General features: G+C 37.2%; 1 protein-coding gene and 1 non-coding gene across 2 annotated transcripts in view; both read left to right on the top strand.

Moving 5' to 3' along the window:
* Positions 1-23,553, top strand: part of NAALADL2 (N-acetylated alpha-linked acidic dipeptidase like 2) — a 971,471-nt gene that overhangs the window by 899,881 nt on the left and 48,037 nt on the right. The window contains exon 12 of the mRNA XM_025377768.1: positions 9,098-9,191. Coding sequence (XP_025233553.1) covers positions 9,098-9,191 — 94 coding nt within the window. The remainder of the gene's footprint in view (positions 1-9,097; positions 9,192-23,553) is intronic.
* On the top strand, positions 11,085-11,190 carry LOC112619968. The gene has a single exon (XR_003118439.1). It is a non-coding gene; the product is annotated as a small nucleolar RNA U13 (small nucleolar RNA).

Here is a 23,553-nt window from a genome sequence, read left to right as displayed (position 1 = left end):
GTACACAAGAAACATATCCCAAACAAGTAACTGCACAACTCGGAAGATAATGTGGGGAATGTGTTGGAGGCAGACATTTCAAACAATTAGGGAGTTTGTGGAGTATTCCAGATGAAAGACAATGACAGTCTTAAGGCTATATTTTAGTCAGGTTATGGATACATGGATTTTGGGCAGTAATTGTGCATTACATCATTTAATTTCTAATTTTGGGGGGAAATAGGTTGGGTATGTCAGGAATACATCTTTGATCCCTCTCATCTATGGATACTGCAGCTTTGGAAAGGGGTCATGAGGACTGGAGACTGCTTCTCATTCTGCTCATCTTCAGGAAACTCCCTCCACTCCTCTTGTCCATGGTTGGCTGCCCTAAGGTTTGTTATCCACAGGATGTTTGTTGTTAAATTGGGAGGTTTCTACTATAAAGTGACATAAATCAGAGTCATGTCACTTCAGGATGAACATAACAGCCTGAAGGGCACTATGCACCACAAAATCCTCTTGTAAAGACTCTTGCCAGGCTATGATCTATCAGGTTATGCCTCTGGTCTGAAAGTTAAAAGGAGCGGAGCAGACTCCCTGAAGATCACTGGATCATGGCCGTATGCCTTCGATGAGTTTGAGGGTTTTCTGGCCCTTTGCCCCACACTCCACACACAAACTTACTTCTCAGTAACTGAGAACTCCATTTCAGTCACACTGGTTTCTTGTTTCTCTAAAAAATCTTGTTTTACTCTAAAAGTAAAAAGAAAGTCTTGGCTGTTTTCTACCCCAGATTTCTGCTCATTTTATTCCCTTGGTTGAAAAGACCTTTCCCATTTTATAGTCATCTAGATTCCTGCTCTCCAAATATATGTGTATGGTTATGTGGTATGTTTACAGTGAAATAGAAAATGGTGCTTTTTAGGAAATCAATTATTCATATTTACTAATTTTATACTGTTAACTTCTTTTTCCAATTGTGTAAAAGTGGAATGACTTATCTCTAACAGGAAACTAAGTTCTAAAGAGAGCAACTATCTTTTACGACATTTTAGCTCTTTTCTCTCCCCCATAGCATGGTAATGATCACACGATAAAGGATCAATAGCTACTAGTTAAGATGGTTCATGATTCATCTACTATTTGTCATGGTGTCTTATACTGTGTGTTAAAGTGAACTAACAATGGCCTGAGAAGGACTCTGTACTTCTATAGTTGAGTCTTCGTGGATGAACTGTAACCTAACTAATAGGTAGACAAGATTCAAAACCTAACTTAGGAGTATGTGCCTGGAACAATAGCTGAGTGTTTGTCAATCCCAGCAACCATACTTCAACCACGCATACACTGCTGAGTGTTCAAACTGTGTTCAAATAAGGCAAACGCCAATCTGTAACCAATCTAGCTGTTTCTGTACCTCACTTCCAATTTCTATACATCACTTCCCTTTTCTTTGTCTATAAATTTGTCCTGACCGTGAAGCATCCCTGCAATCTCTGAATCTGTTGTGATTCTGAGGGCTGCCGGATTTGCAAATCACTCATTGCACAATTGAACTCCTTTAAATTTAGTTCAGCTGAAGTTTTTTTTCTTTCACATGCCACAGTGACATCCCAGTTTTCTTTATTTCCCAATGGTAACCTATAAAACAGGTGTGATGCTTATCTCACAACATCAACTTTCATAGTAGGGCTGTATTTCATTTTAAATTTAATTGAGGACATAAAAAAATCCCATGATAATAGTTTAACTTACAGCTTAAGTGAAAGGTATAAACTATGGTTACTTTAATCTGGGAATATAAAAATATACAAAACCACACAATGCTCAGCCATGCTTGTGGCTAAAGAGAAATTACATTATAGACTCAAGGCAATGGTATTATTTTAGTGAACCTGTATATGTTTTACTGCATTATCCACTCAATAAATGAAAACTTTGTTAAAAGCATTTATTGCAAATGCAGTCACCATACTGGGTAATAGCTACAATAATTAAGGGGAGAAAATGTGCCCTACTTTTTAGATATTGACAGTTTAGTAAATAATTTTTTTCTTTCTACATTGGTCTGGTGAGTAAGAGAAAGACTTGTGATGAAGTCAAAGAATTAGTTATCCCATATAAAAGTTTATCTTTCTTTGGCCTGAAGTAATTTTAGTTGTATTTAAAGGTGCAAAAGAGTATTTTAAGAAAACTTAATACACACACACACACACACACACACACGTGTCTCTGTGTGTGTATACTTTTTCCTTAAACTTTGTAAGTCATCTGTTACCTTGTTGTCTCATAGGGTGATATTTATATTCTTAAAAATCTAGAATAAGTTTCTATGTATAGTTTTTATCTTTTGACAATCTGATCTTGCCTAATACCAGCAAGACCACTAACTCTAGAAACATCAATATTATTTAGTAAGAGAGGAAAGCCTTTGCAATGTGGTGATTAACTCAGTTTTCAACACAATGATCATTTTATATATTTTAAATATTTTTAGTTCTGTAGTTTTTTATTTCTAATTTATTCTTCTTTCATCTTCTGCTCAGGGCTATTATGGTCAGAGAACAGTGGAAAAGGAAAGACACCAGGGTCCTGAGGCACATGTGTGCTTGTAAAGTCATTGCATTGTAATTTTACAGATATTGAATAGTTATTTACTTATGCTATGTGCCACAGGCATGCAAATATCATAGATGCTCAGGATTAGAAATAAGTTATTACAGGTATTGGCGAGTAGTATTACAAGAAATATAGGTTTTTGTATTTTTTTCTTCACCAAGAAACACAGTAGTATAGTGGAAAGAACAGTTGGCAAGAAGTAAAGAATTCAGAGTGCAGCTTTAGTTTTCCACAAATAATCAACTGAGAGATTTTTTCTAGATTCTGACTTAAACCTTGTGCCATAGCAAAAAAAGTAGCACAGGCCTTCAAATCGATGACACTTGGGTAGGTGACTTGAGCAAGTTAGCTAATCTCTGAGAGCCTCAATTTCTTTTTTTATATGAACATGATACCTGCCTTACTGAGCTGTTGTGAGAATTAGAGAGAATGATGTTTGAAAACTTCCATACAGCCCTGATACCTAGTAGGTGCTCCAGAAAATTTGGTTATTGATATTTTAACTTTGCCATTACTGTTAACTGTTCTCAGTGAAGCTGATTCTCCGTGTTTTTAACATAAGATATTAATTCCCCATCTATCTGTCTCTTAGGGTTGTCAGGATAATGAAATGAGATATACAGGTATAAAGCACTTTAAAAAGAATGAGACCTCATATGAATGTAAAGGAAAGTTGTTCTGGCATGCCTGAGGAAGACTGAGTTTCGGAGTGGGTAAGAATATGCAGTGTGGCTCATCTCTTTGTGCTGAATGGCAAGGAGTATACAAATCTTCCTCTTGCTTACGAAGCTGCAAAGAAAGCCAATTTAGTCTAAGCATTCCATAGTGGGCCAGGTGTTTCTGAAGTCTGAATCTCTGTTGCCAGTTTCTCTTTGAAAGAAATAGCAAGGTAGTTGGCTTATATTCCAATGTTCAAGGTGCCAAGCCACTCTTAAAAAACAAACACAAGAGCTTTCTGCAGCAGCACTCAAAGAAGTTGCCTTTCTCCCTCCTCCTTTTTCTTTTCTTTGAATCTTTTGTAATGTGTGGTATCCAGATTCTAAGTGTAAACAAAACATGTCTTTTCTGGAGTCCCTATTATACAGTGCAAATTGGAAAAAAAAAAAAAAAAATCCATCTTAATCCTTCTTAAATTCTTTTAAAAATCCTTTTTATAAATAATTTATTTTTATATTTTGGTGTTCCTTGTATGATTTGGATGAAGTGAGGTGGAGTTGATGGATAATTTATATCAATCTATGGCAAACAATATATTTCCTGAAGTACAGCATGATCAAAGTAGGCAGTTTCCCAGGATTTTTGTGACCACTATGCTGGTGTAGGGGCAAAGGGAAAGCTTTCTCTCCACTCTCTGAAGGTTTGCTGAAAGTGAACTGACAACAGGCAGACTAATAGGAGAAAAAGGCATAGATATTTATTTCATGTGCAGGATGGGGGGAATTGCGTAGGATTACCCAATAACTCAGTGGACTATAGAAATATATTTATGTGCCCTTTATTGTAAAGCAGAGAGAGAGATGGGGAATTTAGACCATTCTTCTCATGAATGGTAAATTATTATTAGGGATAATAAATGGACTTGGGAGACAAAATTAATTTGTAAATGATTCTCTTTAGTATTTGAATCATCCTTAGAGGCAACACTATCTGTTTGAAAAAGTCCATCCAGGTGTGGTTGCATCCCTCATTGACAATGAGATTTCCAAGAGAGGATGAAAGGTAATTGTGTTCCTCTTTGGAGGTTCACAGTTTTTAGATGGATAAGAGAACTTCAGAGAACATCCTTATCTTTTGCTTTGAGAAAGATAGAAGTGTTGGCAGGGTACGGGGCAAGCAAGGGCAGAGAGACCTTGAGGCTCTTTCTTTAGCTCAGTATGTCAAAGTCTCATGTGGTAGAATACTTTTTCAGCACCCCAATATTGAGGATAAGTCTCTGCAAAGGTATGTTAGAAATTGGTTGCTACATTTGGGATAAAACAAAGGAATAAAAGATTATCAAAAGTGGTTCTTCAGTGAGAACACATGGATGCAGGAGGGGAATAACACACACTGGGGTCTGGTAGGGGAGTAGGGTGGCAGGAGGGAGAGCATTAGGAAAAATAATTAATGCACGTGGGGCTTAATACCTAGGTGATGGGTTGATAAGTGCAGCAAACCACCATCGTACACATTTACCTGTGTAACAAACCCGCATATCCTGCACATGTACCCCAGAACTTAAAATAAAAATTAAAAAGGGGTTCTTTCTTCTCTTTATTTCTAATAAATACATTTTCCCAAGCACATAGAAGAAGATCAAATTGAATTGTATTTTTATGACTTGAATTGTGCAAACAATTGGGAAATATAACTTTTAATATTGTATTAGTTCATTTTCACACTGCTGATAAAGGCATAGGGGGCTGGGCGCAGTGGCTCACGCCTGTAATCCCAGCACTTTGGGAGGCCAAGGAAGGTGGATCACAAGGTCAGGAGATCGAGACCATCCTGGCTAACACGGTGAAGCCCCGTATCTACTAAAAAAAAGTACAAAAATATTAGCCGGGCATGGTGGTAGGCACCTGTAGTCCTAGCTACTTGGGAGGCTGAGGCAGGAGAATGGTGTGAATCCGGGAGGTGGAGCTGGCAGTGAGCCCAGATTGCACCACTGCACCCCAGCCTGGTGACTGAGCGAGACTCCATCTCAAAAAAAAACAAAACAAAAAAACAAACAAATAAAAAGCATACTGATGACTGGGCAGTTTACAAAGGAAAGAGATTTAATGGAGAACTCACAGTCCCATGAGGCTGGGGAAGCCTCATAATCATGTCGGAAGGCGAGGTGGAGCAAGTTACATCTTACGTGGATGGCAGTAGGAAAAGAGAGAGCTTGTATAGGAAAACTCTTGTTTTTAATATCATCAGATCTCATGAGACCCATTCCCTATCACAAGAACAGCATGGGAAAGATCCGACCCCAAGATTCAGTCATCTCCTACTGGGTCCTTCCCACAACATGTGGGAAGTATGGGAGCTACAAGACGAGATTTGGGTGGGAACACAGAGCCAACCCCTATCATTGCACCCCTGGCCCCTCCCAAATCTCGTATCTTCACATTTCAAAACCAAACATGCCTTCCCAACAGTTCCCCAAAGTCTTAACTCATTTCAGCATTAACTCAAAAGTCCACAGTCCAAAGTCTCATCTGAGACAAGGCAAGTCCCTTCCATCTATGAGCCTGTAAAATCAAAAGCAAGTTAGTTACTTCTTAGATACGATGGGGGTACAGGCATTGGGTAAATACAGCCATTACAAATGGGAGAAATTGACCAAAACACAGGGACTACAGGCTGCATGCAAGTCCAAAATCCAGCAGGGCAGTCAAGTGTTAAAGTTCTAAAATGATCTCCTTTGACTCCATGTCTCACATCCAGGTTATGCTGATGCAAGATGTGGGTTCTCACGGCCTTGGGAAGCTCCGCCCATGTGGCTTTGCAGGGTATAGCCCCCCTTCTGGCTGCTTTTACCAGCTAGTGTTGAGCATCTGTGACTTTTTCAGGTACACAGTGCAAGCTGCCGGTGGATCTACCATTCTGGAGTCTGAGGCTGGTGGCCCTCTTCTCACAGCTCCACTAGGTGGTGCCCCAGTAGGGACTCTGTGGGGGCTGTGACCCCACATTTCTTTTTTGCACTGCGCTAGTAGAGGTTCTCCATGATGGCCTCACCCCTGCAAACATTTTTGCTTGGGCATCCAGGCATTTCCATACACCTTATGAAATTTAGGCCGAGGTTCCAAACCACAATTCTTGACTTCTGTGTACCCACAGGACCAATACCATGTGGAAGCTTCCAAGACTTGAGGCTTCCACCCTCTGAAGCAACAGCCTGAGTTGTTCCTTGGCCCGTTTTAGTCAAGAATGGAGTAGCTGGGACTCAGAGCACCAAGTCCCCAGACTGAACACAGCAGAGGGCCCCTGGGCCTGGCCAACAAAACTATTTTTTCCTCCAAAACCTCCAGGCTTGTGATGGGAGGGGCTGCACAAAGGTCTCTGACATGACCTGTAGACATTTTCCCCACTGTCTTGATGATTTAACATTTGGCTCCTTTTTACTTGGGCAAATTTCTCTAGCTGCCTTTAATTTCTCCATAGAAAATGGCATTTTCTTTTCTATCGCATTGTCAGGCTGCAAATTTTCCATACTTTATGGTCTGTTTCCCTTTTAAAACTGAATGCCTTTATCAACACCCAAGTCATCTCTTGAATCCTTTGTTGCTTAGAAATTTCTTCTACCAGATACCTTAAATCATCTCTCTCAAATTCAAAGTTCCACAAATCTCTAGGACAGAGGCAAAATGCCACCAATCTCTTTGTTGGAACATAACAAGAGTCACCTTTGCTCCAGTTTCCAACAAGTTCCTTATCTTTATCTGAGACCACCTCACCCTGGATTTCATTTTCTCTATAATTGTCAGCATTTTGGTCAAAGTCATTCAACAAATCTCTACGGAGTTGCAAACTTTCCCACATTTTCCTGTCTTTTTCTCAGCCCTCCAAACTGTTCCAACATCTGCCTATTTCCTAGTTCCAAAGTTGCTTCCACATTTTCAGGTATCTTTTCAGCAGTGCCCCATTCCTGGTACCTATTTATTGTATTAGTCTGTTTTCATGCTGCTGATAAAGACATACTGAAGACCGGGCAATTTACAAAGGAAAGAGGTTTAATGGAAAACTCACAGTTTCACGTGGCTGGGGAAGGCTCACCATCATGGCGGAATACAAGGAGGGGCAAGTCACATCTTTCAAGGATGGTAGCAGGAAAAAAGAAAGCAGGGAAACTCCCATTTTTAACACCATCAGATCTTGTGAGACACATTCACTATCACAAGAACAGCATGGGAAAGATATACCACCATGATTCAGTCATCTATTACCAGGTCCCTCCTATAACACATGGGAATTATGGGGGCTACAAGATGAAATTTGGGTGGGGACACAGAGCCAAACCGTATCAAATTTTAAATGGAATTTGCACCTTGTTGAATATATATATTTGGATATGTAACAGAATAATTTCCTTGTAAATTATATCTTTTATGCATTGTGTCTCAAGTTAGTGTGCTAATTTCCACTGTGTAGTTTCACAAGACAATGTTTTTCATTCACTAACCACATTTCATACTGCATTAATAATATCAACACGGTCACATTTCCCTGTGTGCTGCCTTCAGGGTTATGAGAGATGTAGGGACATTTGTTAAGCCCAGGTAAATATTAAGTATCACTTATGAGAGAGAGAGAGAGAGGTAACAATGGTGCTTTCTGTCAGCCCTAAGGTCCTTTGAGATGTGTATGAATGCTTATGACTTGTTCAGCCTGTTAAGCAGATGCTAGTTCAGCTGTAGTGCATGTGTCAATATTCAGACAGTTTTGGGGTGGGGTCATGGGGGAATTATGCATGTATAAAAATTACAGATATGAGCTTTGGGGATGTCTTTTAAAATTTGTATTTATTTTAAGCATTGATCTCAAAGATGTATTAATACTATTAGTTTCAATTATAGAAAGTTATAAAAATTAAAACAGCAATTAGGAATAGAATAAAAGCATGAAGGAAAATCGTATCTAAGATTTTGAAGAAGGGTTATTGGAAGCCAAATGTGAAGATCTACCCGTGAAGACACACCAACAAAGAGTCTGTTACAGGTTGGGAGGCTTTCCTAAGGAAGTTTAGGAGAAAGGAGGAAGACTCCTCATATCAGAGTTGTTCTTTACACTGGAGGGTATAATACAGAGGTTACAATCACTGGCTACAAATATCAACATACAGGTTACAATGTCTACATACAAGACAATTGGCAAAACTTCCTGATTCTGAAACAAATCAGCAAAACTTCACAATTCAAAAACAAATCAGCATCCTTTTCAATGTCATTAGGTTATGCATTCATCAGTATGTAATTTGGGGAACTCAGAAAAAAATTCTTTACTCAGTGACAGGATGTTACCATAAATCACAAAACAAGTTAACTTGGAAGCCTGTTTACCTTCAAAGTAAACTGCCAAATGTGGCCTGTAGGTTATCAAATAAAATAGATCGATCATTAATTTTGTCTGAAGTTTTCCTTAGTCCAATAACCAGGCATTGATTTTCAGGTGCTCCTCTCTACTGTTTGTTTGATCATGTGATATTATGAACTGTAAGGAATTATTTAAAGTCTAAATATTACAACTCTTTCAATTAGGGAAGCCATTTCTTAATATTTCAGCTCACAAAAGGAATGATATATTTCTTTATGCTATTCTGAGACATGAAAAAGAACTGAGGACTTTTTCTTTATAGAAAGATAAAATTAAATAAAGGTTTAAAAGAAAAAGAGATTTTATAAAACTATATTATTCCTGTGTGTTTTTGCTCCTCTAGATGTATAAAAATACCTGAAATAATGAAAAACAAACAAATGAAAACTCCTGATTACTGAATGCTAGTATTTTCTTTTTCCTTTTTTTCTTTCAGCTCTCAGGAGAAGTGATTTTGCAAATTGCCAACGAACCTGTTCTGCCCTTTAATGCAATTGATATAGCTTTAGAAGTTCAAAACAACCTTAAAGGTAATCTTCCTTTGAATTATAGTAATTTTACCAATGAAACATTGTTCAACTAATTTTCAACAAGGAATGGATGAAGTCATCAGTGATCTTACTGGCTATGGCAATGCTGTCCTTCCTGGAGAGGGTGATCCTGGGAAGGGCCTGGAAGAATTTTAGCTTTCAATCAACAAAAATGAGATGCACTTATGTGTAAGCATAAAGGAGAATATCAGATTTTAAAGGATGGCCCATCTATTTTATCAAAGAGATTTATAATTCTAACTAAGTTTCTGTTATTATTTACAGGTCTCATATAGAATAATATAGTTCAATGATCCATTTTTTTTTTAACATCGTACCTAACAGTCAATCAGTTCAAACAAGACTGGTCCAGAAGTTTCTCTTTTGGAGTTGGTTTCTGTGTGGTATGGGCCCCATTCCATTTGACTGAGATATTGGCTCAGAAGTTAGATCGAAGATGATAAAGAAGAAACCAGGCAATTATTTCTGAATCTCTATTTCAATTCCTTCATGTTATATCCTTCATGTTATATTATATCTCTCTCAGCAGAATTCTCACCCCACTCTAATAATTACCTTCATTTCCCCTTCATCTACATACAAATCTTTCAATTAGGCTGCTTATTTGTCTTCATTAACCAAATACAAAGGTCAGTATTGTGATTAAAGATTTCACCCGCCTCCTCTTTGAGTCACACATCTTCCTAAACAGATCTTTAATGAGTCATTTGTGGACAACTACTTCTCAATGAAAAAGTCAATATTTTAACTGTAGAGCTGAAGCAGTAATCCTTTGAAAATGGATCATTCTAAAAAGCCAAATATTTCCAATAGCTGAAAATTTAATCTTTCTCTCTCTCTTTTTTTTTTCCTTTTGATATGGAACCTCACTCTCTGTTGCCCAGGCTGGAGTGCAGCGGTGTGATCTCGGCTAACTGCAACCTCTGCCTCCCAGGTTCAAGTAATTCTCCTGCCTTAGCCTCCCAACTAGCTGGGACTACAGGCACAGGCCACCATGCCCGGCTATTATTTGTATTTCAGTAGAGATGGGGTTTCACTATGTTGCCCGGGCTGGTCACGAATTCCTGAGCTCAGACAATCTGCCTGCCTCGGCTTCCAGAAGTACTGGGATTACAGGCGTGAGGCACCGCATCCAGCGCCTCCTTTTTTTTCTTTACCTGGATTGTTTCTTACTGCCTGGATTAGAGATTACTCCATTTTTTCCCCCCTCAATACTTCTTATGATTTTATTATAGTGACTGTAAAACCATGACCTTGTGAACAATTTGAGCCACTTACAGCTATTTGTTACCATACAAATAGCCTCATATTGCTCTCCTTTTTATATATCTAAGTTAGTCTCTATATAGTGTCCATTCTTTCCTACCTACACTAGGCTTTCGTCTTACTGTTGTCAGTGTGTCTACCTGTAGCAGTCACTCTGGGCAACCAAACATGGCACTTTGCAAAATAAGAACAAAGAAGATAGAAATAAAGTTCTAAATAGTTTTGTGAATAATAAATATCATTTCTGCAAATATTTTTTAAACATTAATTTTATTTTTTCTGTAAACTGTTTTGCTGTTTCTTTAGTTTTTATATTTTATACTTCAGAAAATTCTGTTGGTATTCCATATAAAACTTTAAACTTTCAGAGAACAAAAGAAGGTTAACAACTTCACAATACCTGTTCATCTAAAAGCAATAGCTATTATGCTATTATGCATGAAAAGAAGCCCCAAAGAGTATACTGCAAAATGCTAATATTATATAATAGAATTATAAATGATAGGTTGCTTTTCTGAGACCAAAAATGTTAGCAATACTGTCGTTATACATGCTAAAATCCATTTTTTAAACAATGGGGTTTATTATTCAAAATTCATATATATGATCTTCTTGTGGTTCATATTTGTGATGATTTGGTTTTCAGGCCAATGTATGAGATTTACCTCCTTCAAACCTTGTTAGCACATTGGCACATTTCAATTGTCTGACATAACAAATCTACAAATGGGCACAATATTTCAGCATTATAACCACTATATAAACATTTTAAGTAAAATGGGCTAATACTGATGCTCAAAAAATGACCTATTGGGTTATTGCTAGAATTATATTATTAATCTGGTTTGTGTGGATGATTAAGGACCTTTTCAACATCTGAAGAAAATTATTATCCTTCTCTACAGAAAGTTAAATGTATACAAACATTTTTGCATGTAATCCCCATGAACTTCACATCTCCTGAATCCACTTTTTCATTCATTTACAAATATTTATGAAACAAACAAACAAAACAAAAGCAAACAGCAGCTAGATAAGTAAACCAAAATTAAAATCCCTGCTCCTAAGAAATATACCTACATATTCCCATAGTGGAACAAAATTAGCATAAATAAAAGCAAATCTGAAAATAGCATTATACTCAAATTAATACCAATCAAAAAATGCCATAATATTAATTACTTTGATACAAATTTGCATTCCCAAAATAAATGTCATAGCAGAACATAGCAGTTATATCCAAAGTATGTTGGAGAGCTCTGACCTGAGAATATAAATTTTGGATTCATCCTAGATGAAATTACTAGGGGATTGCATGTAGAGTACAGAAAAGCTCTAAGACTTTTGAGGCACTCCTACCTTTAGAAACTGGGATAAAAGGTACAATTATAGAAAGAGACCAAGGAGGAGTGGCCAAAAAAAAATAGAAAAACAAGTGAATCTTATAACCAGAGGCCAAGTGGATAAAATATTTCGAAGAGGAAGTAATCAACTGTATCAACTGCTGGTAATGGGTAAAGAAAAGGAGAACAGAAAATTGACTACTGGATTTAGCAATGTGGAAGTCATTGATGATCTTAACAAAACCATTTTAGAAGATTAGTATAAGCAAAAGCTGGATTAGAAGGCATTTGAAATAAAATGAGATGTAATAAATTGGGGATATGTGGTGGTGTCAGAGGCATTTGAACCAGAGTGACTCCACCTTGAGTGAGGGCTAGTAAAATGAGGCTGGGACTTGCTAGGGCCACATGCCCGGAAAGTTAGTCATTCCTAGTCTCTTGATGTTTATGGTTAAAGGAAGAGATTGATAATGTTTACTCAACAGACCCAGACTTGGGAGTGTTCCAATATCAGGATATGTTGAGAACAAAGGTTTTCCTAATTTTGCTTTAAAGACAACAATATTGATTCTTGCAAAATATAGTAATTAAGAAAATTAATCCTTTATCACAAACCCTTGTAGCAGAGCACATCCCCCCATGATCTTTTTTATCCTGTATATAAACAAGCATTGTACTAGGGCAGACATGTTCATCCTCTTACTTTAGGAAATGTCCTGCTCTGTCTATGGAGTAGCTGTTCTTTCACCACTTTACTTTCTTAATAAACTTGCTTTTGATTTGCACTGTGGACTCGCCCTTAATTTTTTCTTGTATAAGATCCAAGAATCCTCTCTTGGGGGTCTGGATGGGGACCCCTTTCCTGTAACAGTGGTATAGGTGGTAAAAAAACTATATGGAGGCAAGGAAGTGTAGCATGTTTTTATTTTGTTGACAGTGATCTAGTGGAGAGGTAAAATTTGCTAATGGAAGAGAGTAAAGGGAGAATCACTAGACTAGTTTTCTTGAGTTGGGGAAGCACAAGGATTGAGGACTTCGCATTAGTTAGGAACTGTCATAGTCCATTCAGGCAGTTATAAGAAAATACCATAGATTGGAAGGCTTATCAACAACAGTAATTTATTTCTTACAATTCTGGAGGCTGAGATACCCAAGATCAAGGCATCAGCAGTTTCGCTGCTTGGTGAGGGTTCATTTCTGGCTTCGAAGTTGGCCATGTTTTTGCTATTAACTTAACATGGTAGAAGGGTTGAAGGAGCTGTTTTGTTTCTTTTAAAAGGGTACTAATTTAATTTTTTAGGGTTCTGTCCTCACAAACGAATCAATTCTAAAAGATTCCACCTCCTAATACCATCACTTTAGGAGTTAGATTTAAACATACGAATTTTGGGGATACATAACATTCGACCAAAGCAGGAACATAGTAGTCCATCCATGAAAATGTGAAGGGAGGCAGAACACACAGCAGATGGGTAACCTTGGTGTTGGGGTTCCTTGGCAAGTTTCTTTAGATTAGAAAAGCATAAAATAACTGGTTTTTTTAGGAGGGTAAGAAAGTGAAAAATCATGAAAATATAAGCTTTTTGGGGCAACATTAAGAGCCTAGAAGAGATACATATTATAAATTAGATAATTCAGCATAATTTTAGATTTTTTCCAGCCTTCAGAGGGGCATGCAAATGTAGGGGAGAAAAGATTTCTTTCTTCAGTTATCACTAGGTTGATGGTTGAGATGCCTATAACAAAAGACACATTAACAAGTGTGAACTCAAAATATCTAAGATAGGTCTCAGTCCACTTAGAAAGTTTATTTTTCAACATTAATGATGCACCCATGACACAGGCTCAGACATCAATTTATGTATGTAATATATGTACATTGGTTTGTTACAGAAAGGCGGGACCACTTGAAGGAGGGAGGGGACTTCCAGGTCATAGGTAGATAAGACACAAAAAGTTGCAATCTTTTTAGTTTCTCATTAGCCTTTCACTCAACAAACAATTTACAGGAATAATCACTTATGCCTTAGTCTGGTTTAGTGAAAAAGTACGGCAAGGGCAGCAATCAGATACGCATTTGTCTCATGTGAGCAGAGGGATGACTAAGTTCTGTCTCTCCTTTGTCCACAAGGAATTTCCTTGTGAGGGAGGTATGTAGCTTTTTTTCAGTCTTCGTAGCTACATATATAGGAATAGAATGGGAGGCAGGTTTGCCTGACACAGTTCTCAGCTTGACTTTCCCCTTTGGCTTAGTGATTTGAATGTACTGAGATTTATTTTCCTCTCACAAGAGAAAGGCATGCGAATTTATGTAAGTTTTGCATGACACAGGAGCCTTCAGAAATAAAGACCCAAAGAAAGAGGGAAATGTGTGTACTTTTATGCTAAGTTTGATGAAGAGTTCAGAAGTATGATTAGAAGAAAAAAGATATGATCTAATTGCAATAAGTTGGGGGGGATTTAGTAAGATCTCTGTTCAAATTATTCTCAGTGTCTCTATCTCTTTGAGGACAAGTATGTTTCTTTTCTCCAGGTGTAGGGAGGGTGTCTCTGGAATAAAAGTTTTGTCTTACTTCAGAGGAAGGTCAGACAATTCTTTTTTTTCAGACAGAGTTTCGTTCTCATTGCCCAGGCTGTAGTGCAGTGTTGGGGCACAATCTCAGCTCACTGCAACCTCCGCCTCCTGAGTTCAAGTGATTCTCCTGCCTCAGCCTCCCAAGTAACTGGGATTACAGGCATGCACCACCACACCTGGCTAATTTTTATATTTTAGTAGAGATGGGGTTTCACCATGTTGGCCAGGCTCTCCTTGAACTCCTGACCTTAGGTAATCCACCTGCCTTGGCCTCCCAAAGTACCGGGATTACAGGCATGAGCCACCATGCCCGGCCCAGACAATTCTTTTATGGCCTACTTCAGGGGAGAGGGCCAGGAGAAGGTCAAAGACACTGTCTTGCTTCTATTGCTTCCTCAATTGCAAGGTGCCATATTTTGGGGTAGGGTGTCCTGAATCCTATCACAGGCATAGAACAGGCAGAGTTGTGTTTAACCAGGGCTAGACCTTTTCTGAGAGAAGGACAATGAACTGCATAGGATTAAGAAAACTGGATGTACATAAAGGATGTATGTAATGAATGCATTATGATGGACTAAAGTATCGTAACTGGGGTTGGAACAAAGTGAGGTTATGAAGGGAGTGAAGGCTAGTGAAAAGGAGGTAGGACCAACAGACTTCGTGTCACGATGAGATTGAAGAATTGACAACACGTGAGCTGACAAGGCAGGAAGTGGTGGTCAGCAAGTTGGATTTGTGAAAATGAGATCATAGAGTGCAGACATTGGTAAGGACAGTGTCCAGGCCAGTGTATGACCATGAGAGTGTGGTACGTGGTTGCTAGAAGAAAAGAGGCTAAGGAAAAGAAAGTATCTCTATGTGGATATTGAAATTGCAAAGAATTAAGAGTTGTGTAAGAGTGAGTGATGATGAGTCAGGAGATAAAAATCTTCAAAGAATGAGTGGTGATCTAGAAACGCCCTATATTATTCTTCTAGGGTTGGTGGTTCAAAAGCAAAGGGTGAAAAAGCACTGCTGCCTACGAGAGCTAAAATGCAAGTGATATCATTATGGGAGAACCAGGTTTCGATTAAAGCAAGAAGGGAAAGAAAATATTCTCAGAATAGGCCAGGGAAATTAATAACTCTTTCTTTAATAGTTATATCTAAGTGTGTGTCATCACAGGAGGAACAAAACAAAACAGAACAACAATGATTCTATGGAGACTTTCACTCCAAGCCAGACACCACTATATCTAGATGAATCTGTCCCTAAAATCCAAGGTTCTCAAATGGATGATCCGGAGTACTTTGGCTTCTTACAGTTATATCAGACTTCTGCCAAAGAAGAAGAATGTTTTCTTTGGTTGTTGGTTGTTGTATGTGCCTAGTTTTTTTTGGATGTGAAATTCCTTGGGTCTTCCTGTCACTTTCACTCAGAAAGGTGAAGCCAGACTTGAGATGTACCCATATTAGAAAAAACAAAGCAAAGCAAAACAAAATGTAACCAAACAAAATAGGCCAAAAAATTATTTTACCATGTCTTATGTGTTCGATAAAATTAATATAAATTTACACCTGTAAACTACACATTTTTGTATTTTACTTTTCATGACTTAAAATAATCATGGTCAAAGATTATTCAAATATTTGCTAAATTGTAGGCATCAGTTCTATTTTAGTTATACCTTACTTCTAAAAATGGAATACACTAAAGGTCTAATGTGTGAATAATGGAAACCACTTATCAACACCTAAATAAATATTGCAGTTTTAATTTTAGCTACAATGCTAGATAAGTTCATTAGCTAAACAGAACTCTTGTACTGTGTTAAATGAAACATAGAATTTTACTGCTTAATACAAGCTTAAATTGTTGATATTTTTCTTATTTTCATGAGAGTTCACAGTGATTGCTCTTAAATTCTCAATTACGGTGAAAAAAAAAGTGACCTTCAAGGCTGAACTATAAAATACTGTTTCTCCTTACTGCAAACAGTATAAATACGAAGGTCTCTGAAACCCAATTGCATTTTCAATGGTGTAATTTTTACCACTTGACAACCGGCCATCTTGCTTATTTATTACACTAGTTTACAGTAGCAGCAGACCATTCTCAACCATTCTCACAACCACCAGAAAGAAGGATAATTTACCAGTGAATAATTTGTTTGGGTTGATTTATTGGATGGTTCTTGAAAGCTCATTTTGACTGAGTGACCTTGGCTCTTAATATTTGGTCAATGCCAAGCACATAATGGAGAATGAATATTTATTTGTGGTATATGGAGATATAGTATAAATAGTGATGGATAAGATAGTCAATATACTTCAGATGTATTAATACTTGTGACAAAAAATAAATCCAATTTTCCTCTGGTATCCATGGAGAATTGGTTCTCAAATACCAAAATCCATGAATGTTCAAGTTCTTCATATAAAATGGTGTAGTATTTGCATATAACCTGTGCACATCCTCTAACACACTTGAGATCATCTCTAGATTACTTATAATATCTAACTCAATGTAAATGCTATGGAAATAGTTGTTATACTGAATTGCTTAGGAAATAATGACAAGAAAAAACAGTCTGCATATGATAGTACAGAAACCATTTTTTTCACAAGTATTTTCAGCCTACAGTTGCTAACTGTATGTCCAAAAACTGCATTTAGAGTGCAGTGATACTAGTTTGCAGGGGCAGAGGAAGGTATCAAAAACAAATAAAATACAACCCTACCCTTGAACCTTAGAGCAGACTAAAGAGTAAGTGCATAATAATCTTACTAAATTTGCTGTTTCTTACCTTATCCACTTCTTAATGTCTAAAACAGCACTTTAAAACAATTAATGTCTGTGTAATTCTGATGTTTCTTGCTTAATATATACTATATTTGTTCATCAGATTTCTTAAATGGCATTATCATAAAGACTCCATATGACCAAATAAAGTAAAAGTCATTTTCATTTGATCTAGCTATGTACGCATTTATTTAGTGCAAGCCAGACTCAGCAGGAAACATAATTTTGAACTGTGTGGCTTATTGCCACCTCCTGATTATCTCACTAAATGTAAAATAGTTGCTGGCAGCATTTCCTCCTGTTCTTTGAATAACTGACAATGAGAATTTGGTCTGACTTTTTTCTTTTTTTATTAGCTCTGATAATTCATTAGCATCAATCACTTCATTTTTGAAGAAAGGATAGTATTTCAAGGTGATGATCACACTAAGGAAAGCATTCTGTGTCCTGTTAGATTTGTAGTTTCAATTTTTAAGTGTCACTTGTTTTTTGTTTTTTGTTTTTAAACAGTTGCAAGTGATTGAGATCTATCTCATATGTTTTTTCTTTCTGAAAAATAAAAAGTGAGTTTCCCAACCAGCAAAATTAAGTTATACACTATATAGATTGCATGATTCTATTTCAATTTTGATTTAATTACTATCAATTCCAGCTCTGGACTAGCCAGTAGATAGTGAAGTACACTGGGTCCTCAATCCTGTCCCCTCCCTCAGAAGTCCAAGGCAGCCTGACTAAAATCCAGACAGTTCCAATAAAAGATTTTGTTCCCATGGGAATTCTGCATCATGTTAGATTTCTAGCAGTTTGGCCTGAGCTGGCATTTCTAAAGCTTAGCTTTTTCATTTGACAAGGACTTCAACTCTAAAGCATTCAGGGAGAAGTATCTTATCTTGTTTGCTCAAATAAATAGAGAAATTTAATAAAAGGTTAGCCATCTACTGGGGGCAAGTGCCTAAAACTACATTTAGTCTCAATCCCCATTACATTTTTATATAGATGGTTCCAGGAATTCTCTCAAATGCCAAAATCCATGAATGTTCAAGTTCTTCATAAACAATGGTGTAGATTTGCATATGACCTGTGCACATCCTCTAACACACTTTAGATCATGTCTAGATTACTTATAATATCTAATGCAATGTAAATGCTATGGAAATAGTTGGCATACTGATTTGGTAATCCACACTTAGTTCAAAAAAGTATTTGAGGCAGCTGGCTCTTTAAGTCTCATTGTCTCCCCATTGTCAGAGTATGTCTTCAAAACTAGTTTTTCTTTCTCACCATTTCTCTTTGAACTCATATTTATTATCACCTAATGTCCCTTAATTATTATCGTAAGCACGTTGTTCCTTTTTTCCTTTTATTTATCTTCTGTCTCACAATTGGTTGCTATTCACATGGCTTCCCACTGTGATCATCATTTCCTTCTCCAATCTGAGTACTTCATCCAAATTCCTTTGAAGTTTTCTTCCGAGTTACCTAAATTTTATATGTGACACTACATTGATTGAAATTGGTGAGTAACATTTTTCCAATTCTCCCATCATAATAATGGCCTATTCTATTGTAACCTTTTTTTTCCTAAGGTGTATTTTTAGGATAAAACCTGTGCCCATGACAGAATAGTGCCATAATCCATTATGCTATGATTGTTGCCTCACTGGCACACTTTTAAAAATGTTTGTTGGTTTCTTTGTTTGTGTAAAGATACTTTTAATCTTACTTGTAACAGAACATAAAGTACCCTTGCCTTGATGTTGGTTAATTTTATTTAAGCCTTTTTTTCTTTTTCAGTTTCCTGTTGTAGCCAATATACAATTAGACTCACATGTGATATTAAATATACAATTTCAACTTTCTGCCTCAGGAGAATGATAGGAATAAACTCCACCTAAATTTAATTCATTCAGGAATGTTTTTGGTCATATTTTTCCCAAGCAGCCGGTAGCCAGATCATGTAGTCACAAATAAAACATACTGACAACATAGGTCACAAAAGAGCCCATGATTATATTTCTGCAAAAAAATGGACAGATAATTTAGGGAACCCACTGCATGCAATGAGTTGAAAGTCTTGCTAGATTTGCATCTGCATTGGCTGCCTGGATTATTGGATAATCTTTAGAATGCAGAAATATGTTGCTTATTTTGTTTTAAAGTAACCAGTCTAATCCTTCTAAACCTATCACTTTGGCATCTTTGCAATAAGATTTCTGTTTTATTCAGTTTAGCTACAATTACACATTGTTTTCTGGCATATTTCACCCTTAAATAATATCTTTTTATCTGTGCATTATAAAATCTATGTTAGATTATTTGAGTATCAATAGTGCAATCGCTCTCACATTTTTTCACTACCTGAGTTGTTTGTTTAACATCTTTAAATCACCAGCTGAGATGATTCATTGTGATTCATACTAAAAAAAGCAGCATGAAGAATAGAAAATGTGTGATAAAAAGGACCGCTGTTGACTCTGGCTGAAATCACATTGGCAATTTCTTTTCTTTTCTTTAGTGATACCACAAGGTATTTTTAAGATGACATTAGGTAACATACATTTTCCCCCCAAATAATTTTCTACTGTTTTAACCACTGTATTATGCAGAAAATAAATCATACTTTCTCTTGTCACTATACATCAGTGAAGTCTAAGCTATGATTGTGCAATTGTTAGCACCTTTAAAACTGTGGTAAGCTCATCCACAGGATAATAGGTTCTGGGAAATACTATTAAAGAAAAAGGCTACGTTTGTTTGATACAAAAATGTTGTTTTAGAGGATGACCAGTACATTTCACTTTTAATTTAAAATAAAATTGAGTACACCTTTAAAAATACAGCCAAAAAAAAAAAAAAAAAAAAAAACCGAAAAATTGAAGTAAACTAAAATTTAAAACTTGTTGGAGTATGAAAGTCCAAAGAGATCATAATAATAAGCAGTAAAATCACTCTTTAGAACAGGAAAATTATAGGCTGGGTGTGGTGGCTCATATCTGTAACTCCACCACTATAGGAGGCTGAGACAGGAGGATCACTTGAGGCTAGGAGTTCAAGATGAACCTGGACAAAAGAGTAAGACACCATCTTTGAAATAAAACTTTAAAAATTAGCTGGACATGGTTGTGCAAGCCTTTGGCTGTAGATACTTGGAAGGTTGAGGTAGAAGGATCTCTTGAGCTCAGGAGATCGACCCTGCAGTGAGCTGTGATTGTACTACTGTACTCCAGACTGGCAAACAGAGCCAGACCTGTCAAGAAAGAAAGGGAAGGGGAGGGAAGGGGTAGAGGGGGAGAGGAGGAGGGAGAGAGAGGGGAGAGGGTGGATGGGGGAGGGGGAGGGGGACAGAGGGAGAGGGGAGGGAGAGGAGAGGGTAGGGGAAGGAGGAGGGAAAGGAAGGTTTTAAATTTTTCCAGGAGGTTGGGGAACAACTTATATGCCCAGGAGTTTATGCTAAATTGAAACTAATTGTCTTAGTTCATTTTGTGCTGCTAATAACAGAATACCCAAAACTGGGTAATTCATAAAGAACAAAAATTTATTTCTCACCATTTCGGAGGTTTGGAAGTCTAAGGTCAAGGAGCTGGCAGGTTCAGTGCCTGGTAAGGGCCCAGTTTCTGCTTGTAAGAAGGCTATATCCTTTGGAGTAGGGGAACACTGTTTCCAACATGGCAGAAGAGGGGAAAACAAAGAGAGAGAACCCACTCCTGAAAGCCACTTTCTAAAGGCATTAAACCCACCCATGAGACCACAGCCCCCAAGGCCTAATCACCTCTCAAAGGCTCCACCTTCCAGTGCCATTACACTGACAATTAATTTTCAACATGAGTTTTGGAGAGGACAAATTTATCCATAGCATGCATCAAGCTATTTACTACCTCAGGTAAAATGTAGTTTGTGCTGATCCCAGGTTCTGGTAGGTAGCAGCATGTGTAAATTCAGTAGATACGGTCATTACTGTAGTCAATGGCCTAACCCAGAAGTCTTAGAAGCTTTAAGTGGATAGTGGATAAGCCATTATGAAATGACTTTGAGCTTGTGACATGCTGTTGGAAGGTGTTTTAGGATACTGTATCAAGGGTCTTCAGAAGGAATAAGATTTCTGGGAAGAAGTTTGTCACTTTAGAGGCTACTCCAAGAAGCTCCAGATACTGTGTTAAGTTCCTTGCATTTGTTATAATATTTTAACTTGCTCTAGCTCAATGAGCTGAGCTGAGGATGAAGCCCAATTTAGAGATTAAGACACTGAGCCTCAGAAGAGTTTGTGTCTTAACCAGATGTATAATTAGTGGGAGAATTGGGGCTTGAATCTAGGTCCATCAGATTCCAAATCCCCTCAACCTCTCTGCTATACCACACTGCCTCATGAACTGTCTTGAGGGCAGGATGCTGCAGGATGATAGTTGGCTAGAAGGCAAAAGATTCCCTGAGTAGAAGGCATTTGTTTTCCCCAGAACATCTTAGAGTCTTTCCTGAATTGACTGGCCTACATGTCAATGTCTATTTTGATATCTATTGACTAACATTTATCTCTCTCTTCTTCTCTCCCTGCCTCCCTCTCTCCCTCCTTCCTTCTTTCTTCCTCTTTAATTAATATTAATACTTCTTACAATATCCAGCTCCATTCTTTCCATAACAAGCCAGAAAAATGGGAGGATTTGGGTTAGAGGTAGATTCATCCTCTAGAATAGTGAGGACTAAGGGATGGGGATGGAAAGATATTAATATTTTTTAAAAATGGAACACTCTCCCTCAGCTGCTTTAATTGTAGATAATATTCCATAATTTTCAAGAGTTCATTTAAGATGTCCTGGATTTTCAGGCAGTTTCATGATCCATCTCTCAAGGTTTACTTCTTCCCTGGACACTTGTCAGATCATTCTTATACACAACGAGCTCTTCAGTCATCCTCATGTGTATTTATTTCATGTGACACTTATTGTATAATTAGATGTATATGTACATTTGTATCCTAGATCAGGAATTTATTAAGGTTAAAAATTTAATCTTACATATCTTTCCTTCCTTCTCAATACTTTCAGAATAACATACGAAATAGGACTCAGTAAATACCTACTGAACACAGGTATTTTACTTTGAGATGAGGGGAAACAGAACAAATGCAAATTGTTTTTGTTTGAAATTTGTAAGTTCATTTCAGTTGTCTCAAATAAGATAGTTTCAGTAGACAGTCAACTACATTGTATTATATTAAGCTTGATTTTTAATATTTGCAATAAATCAGCATGTTCTACCGTACTATAAAAATTTATTAATGGTTCACTTTTCACCAGGAGCAATGATCTAAAAGAATCACTTTTTAAAGTTCACTGTTTAATTCCTTTATCCTTTCTGTTATTTCTTTCCTTGTTCTTCAGAAGTTTGAGATAGCAGCCCATGGGGAAAAATGGCACTCAATTTATAAACACAGAAAAATAAAATTAGAAATCCTTATTAAAGTCTATATAAGGAGTAAAATAGAATATGATACATTGGGTTGGGGGGGCACAGGTTGAAGAAGTGATAAAGAGTAACATTTCTGAAGGAAAAAAAATCAGTAAAGTTGTTACAGTACTTTTTCCATGCCTTAAAAAAATGGGTTTGTAGTAACTTGTGTTTAGTTTGTGTTCTCTAATAACACAAACTTGTGTAAATAGTGATTTATACACTTAGAAACTTACATAATTATTTTCTCCAAGGAACCTGAAGGACAGTAGTGGTAAATAATTTATTCATGACCACACTGATAGCAATTAAGTAAACCAGACTGTAATCTATCTTTTGAATATCAAGTCCTTGGTCTGTAAACTCCATGTATATAATTTTAAAAATAATTGTATTAATCCTCTCTGAGAGAAATATCTAGTTTTCCATTAATTTTCTTTGTTCAAATGTACTTATTATTTTTTAAACCTGAACTGTGAAGAGCCTCAGTTTGTCCTCTTTTCTCTGAAATTCACCATGCCTTAAGTAAAGTTTTATATAATTGCAGTTTTTATGGAGTTTTTGTAGGGCATATTTTATTTCAATTTAGTTTAATTTAACTTATCATCACACTAGCCTCTTTTCTTTTAAATATTTTTCTTAGGCCGGGCGCGGTGGCTCAAGCCTGTAATCCCAGCACTTTGGGAGGCCGAGACGGGCGGATCACGAGGTCAGGAGATCGAGACCATCCTGGCGAATATGGTGAAACCCCGTCTCTACTAAAAAATACAAAAAACTAGCCGGGCGAGTGGCGGGCGCCTGTAGTCCCAGCTACTGGGGAGGCTGAGGCAGGAGAATGGCGTAAACCCGGGAGGCGGAGCTTGCAGTGAGCTGAGATCCGGCCACTGCACTCCAGCCTGGGTGACAGAGCGAGACTCCGTCTCAAAAAAAAAAA

Source organism: Theropithecus gelada, chromosome 2 (assembly GCF_003255815.1).
Source record: "Theropithecus gelada isolate Dixy chromosome 2, Tgel_1.0, whole genome shotgun sequence".
Lineage (NCBI taxonomy): Eukaryota > Metazoa > Chordata > Mammalia > Primates > Cercopithecidae > Theropithecus > Theropithecus gelada.
This window is presented reverse-complemented; position numbering and strand designations above follow the sequence as displayed.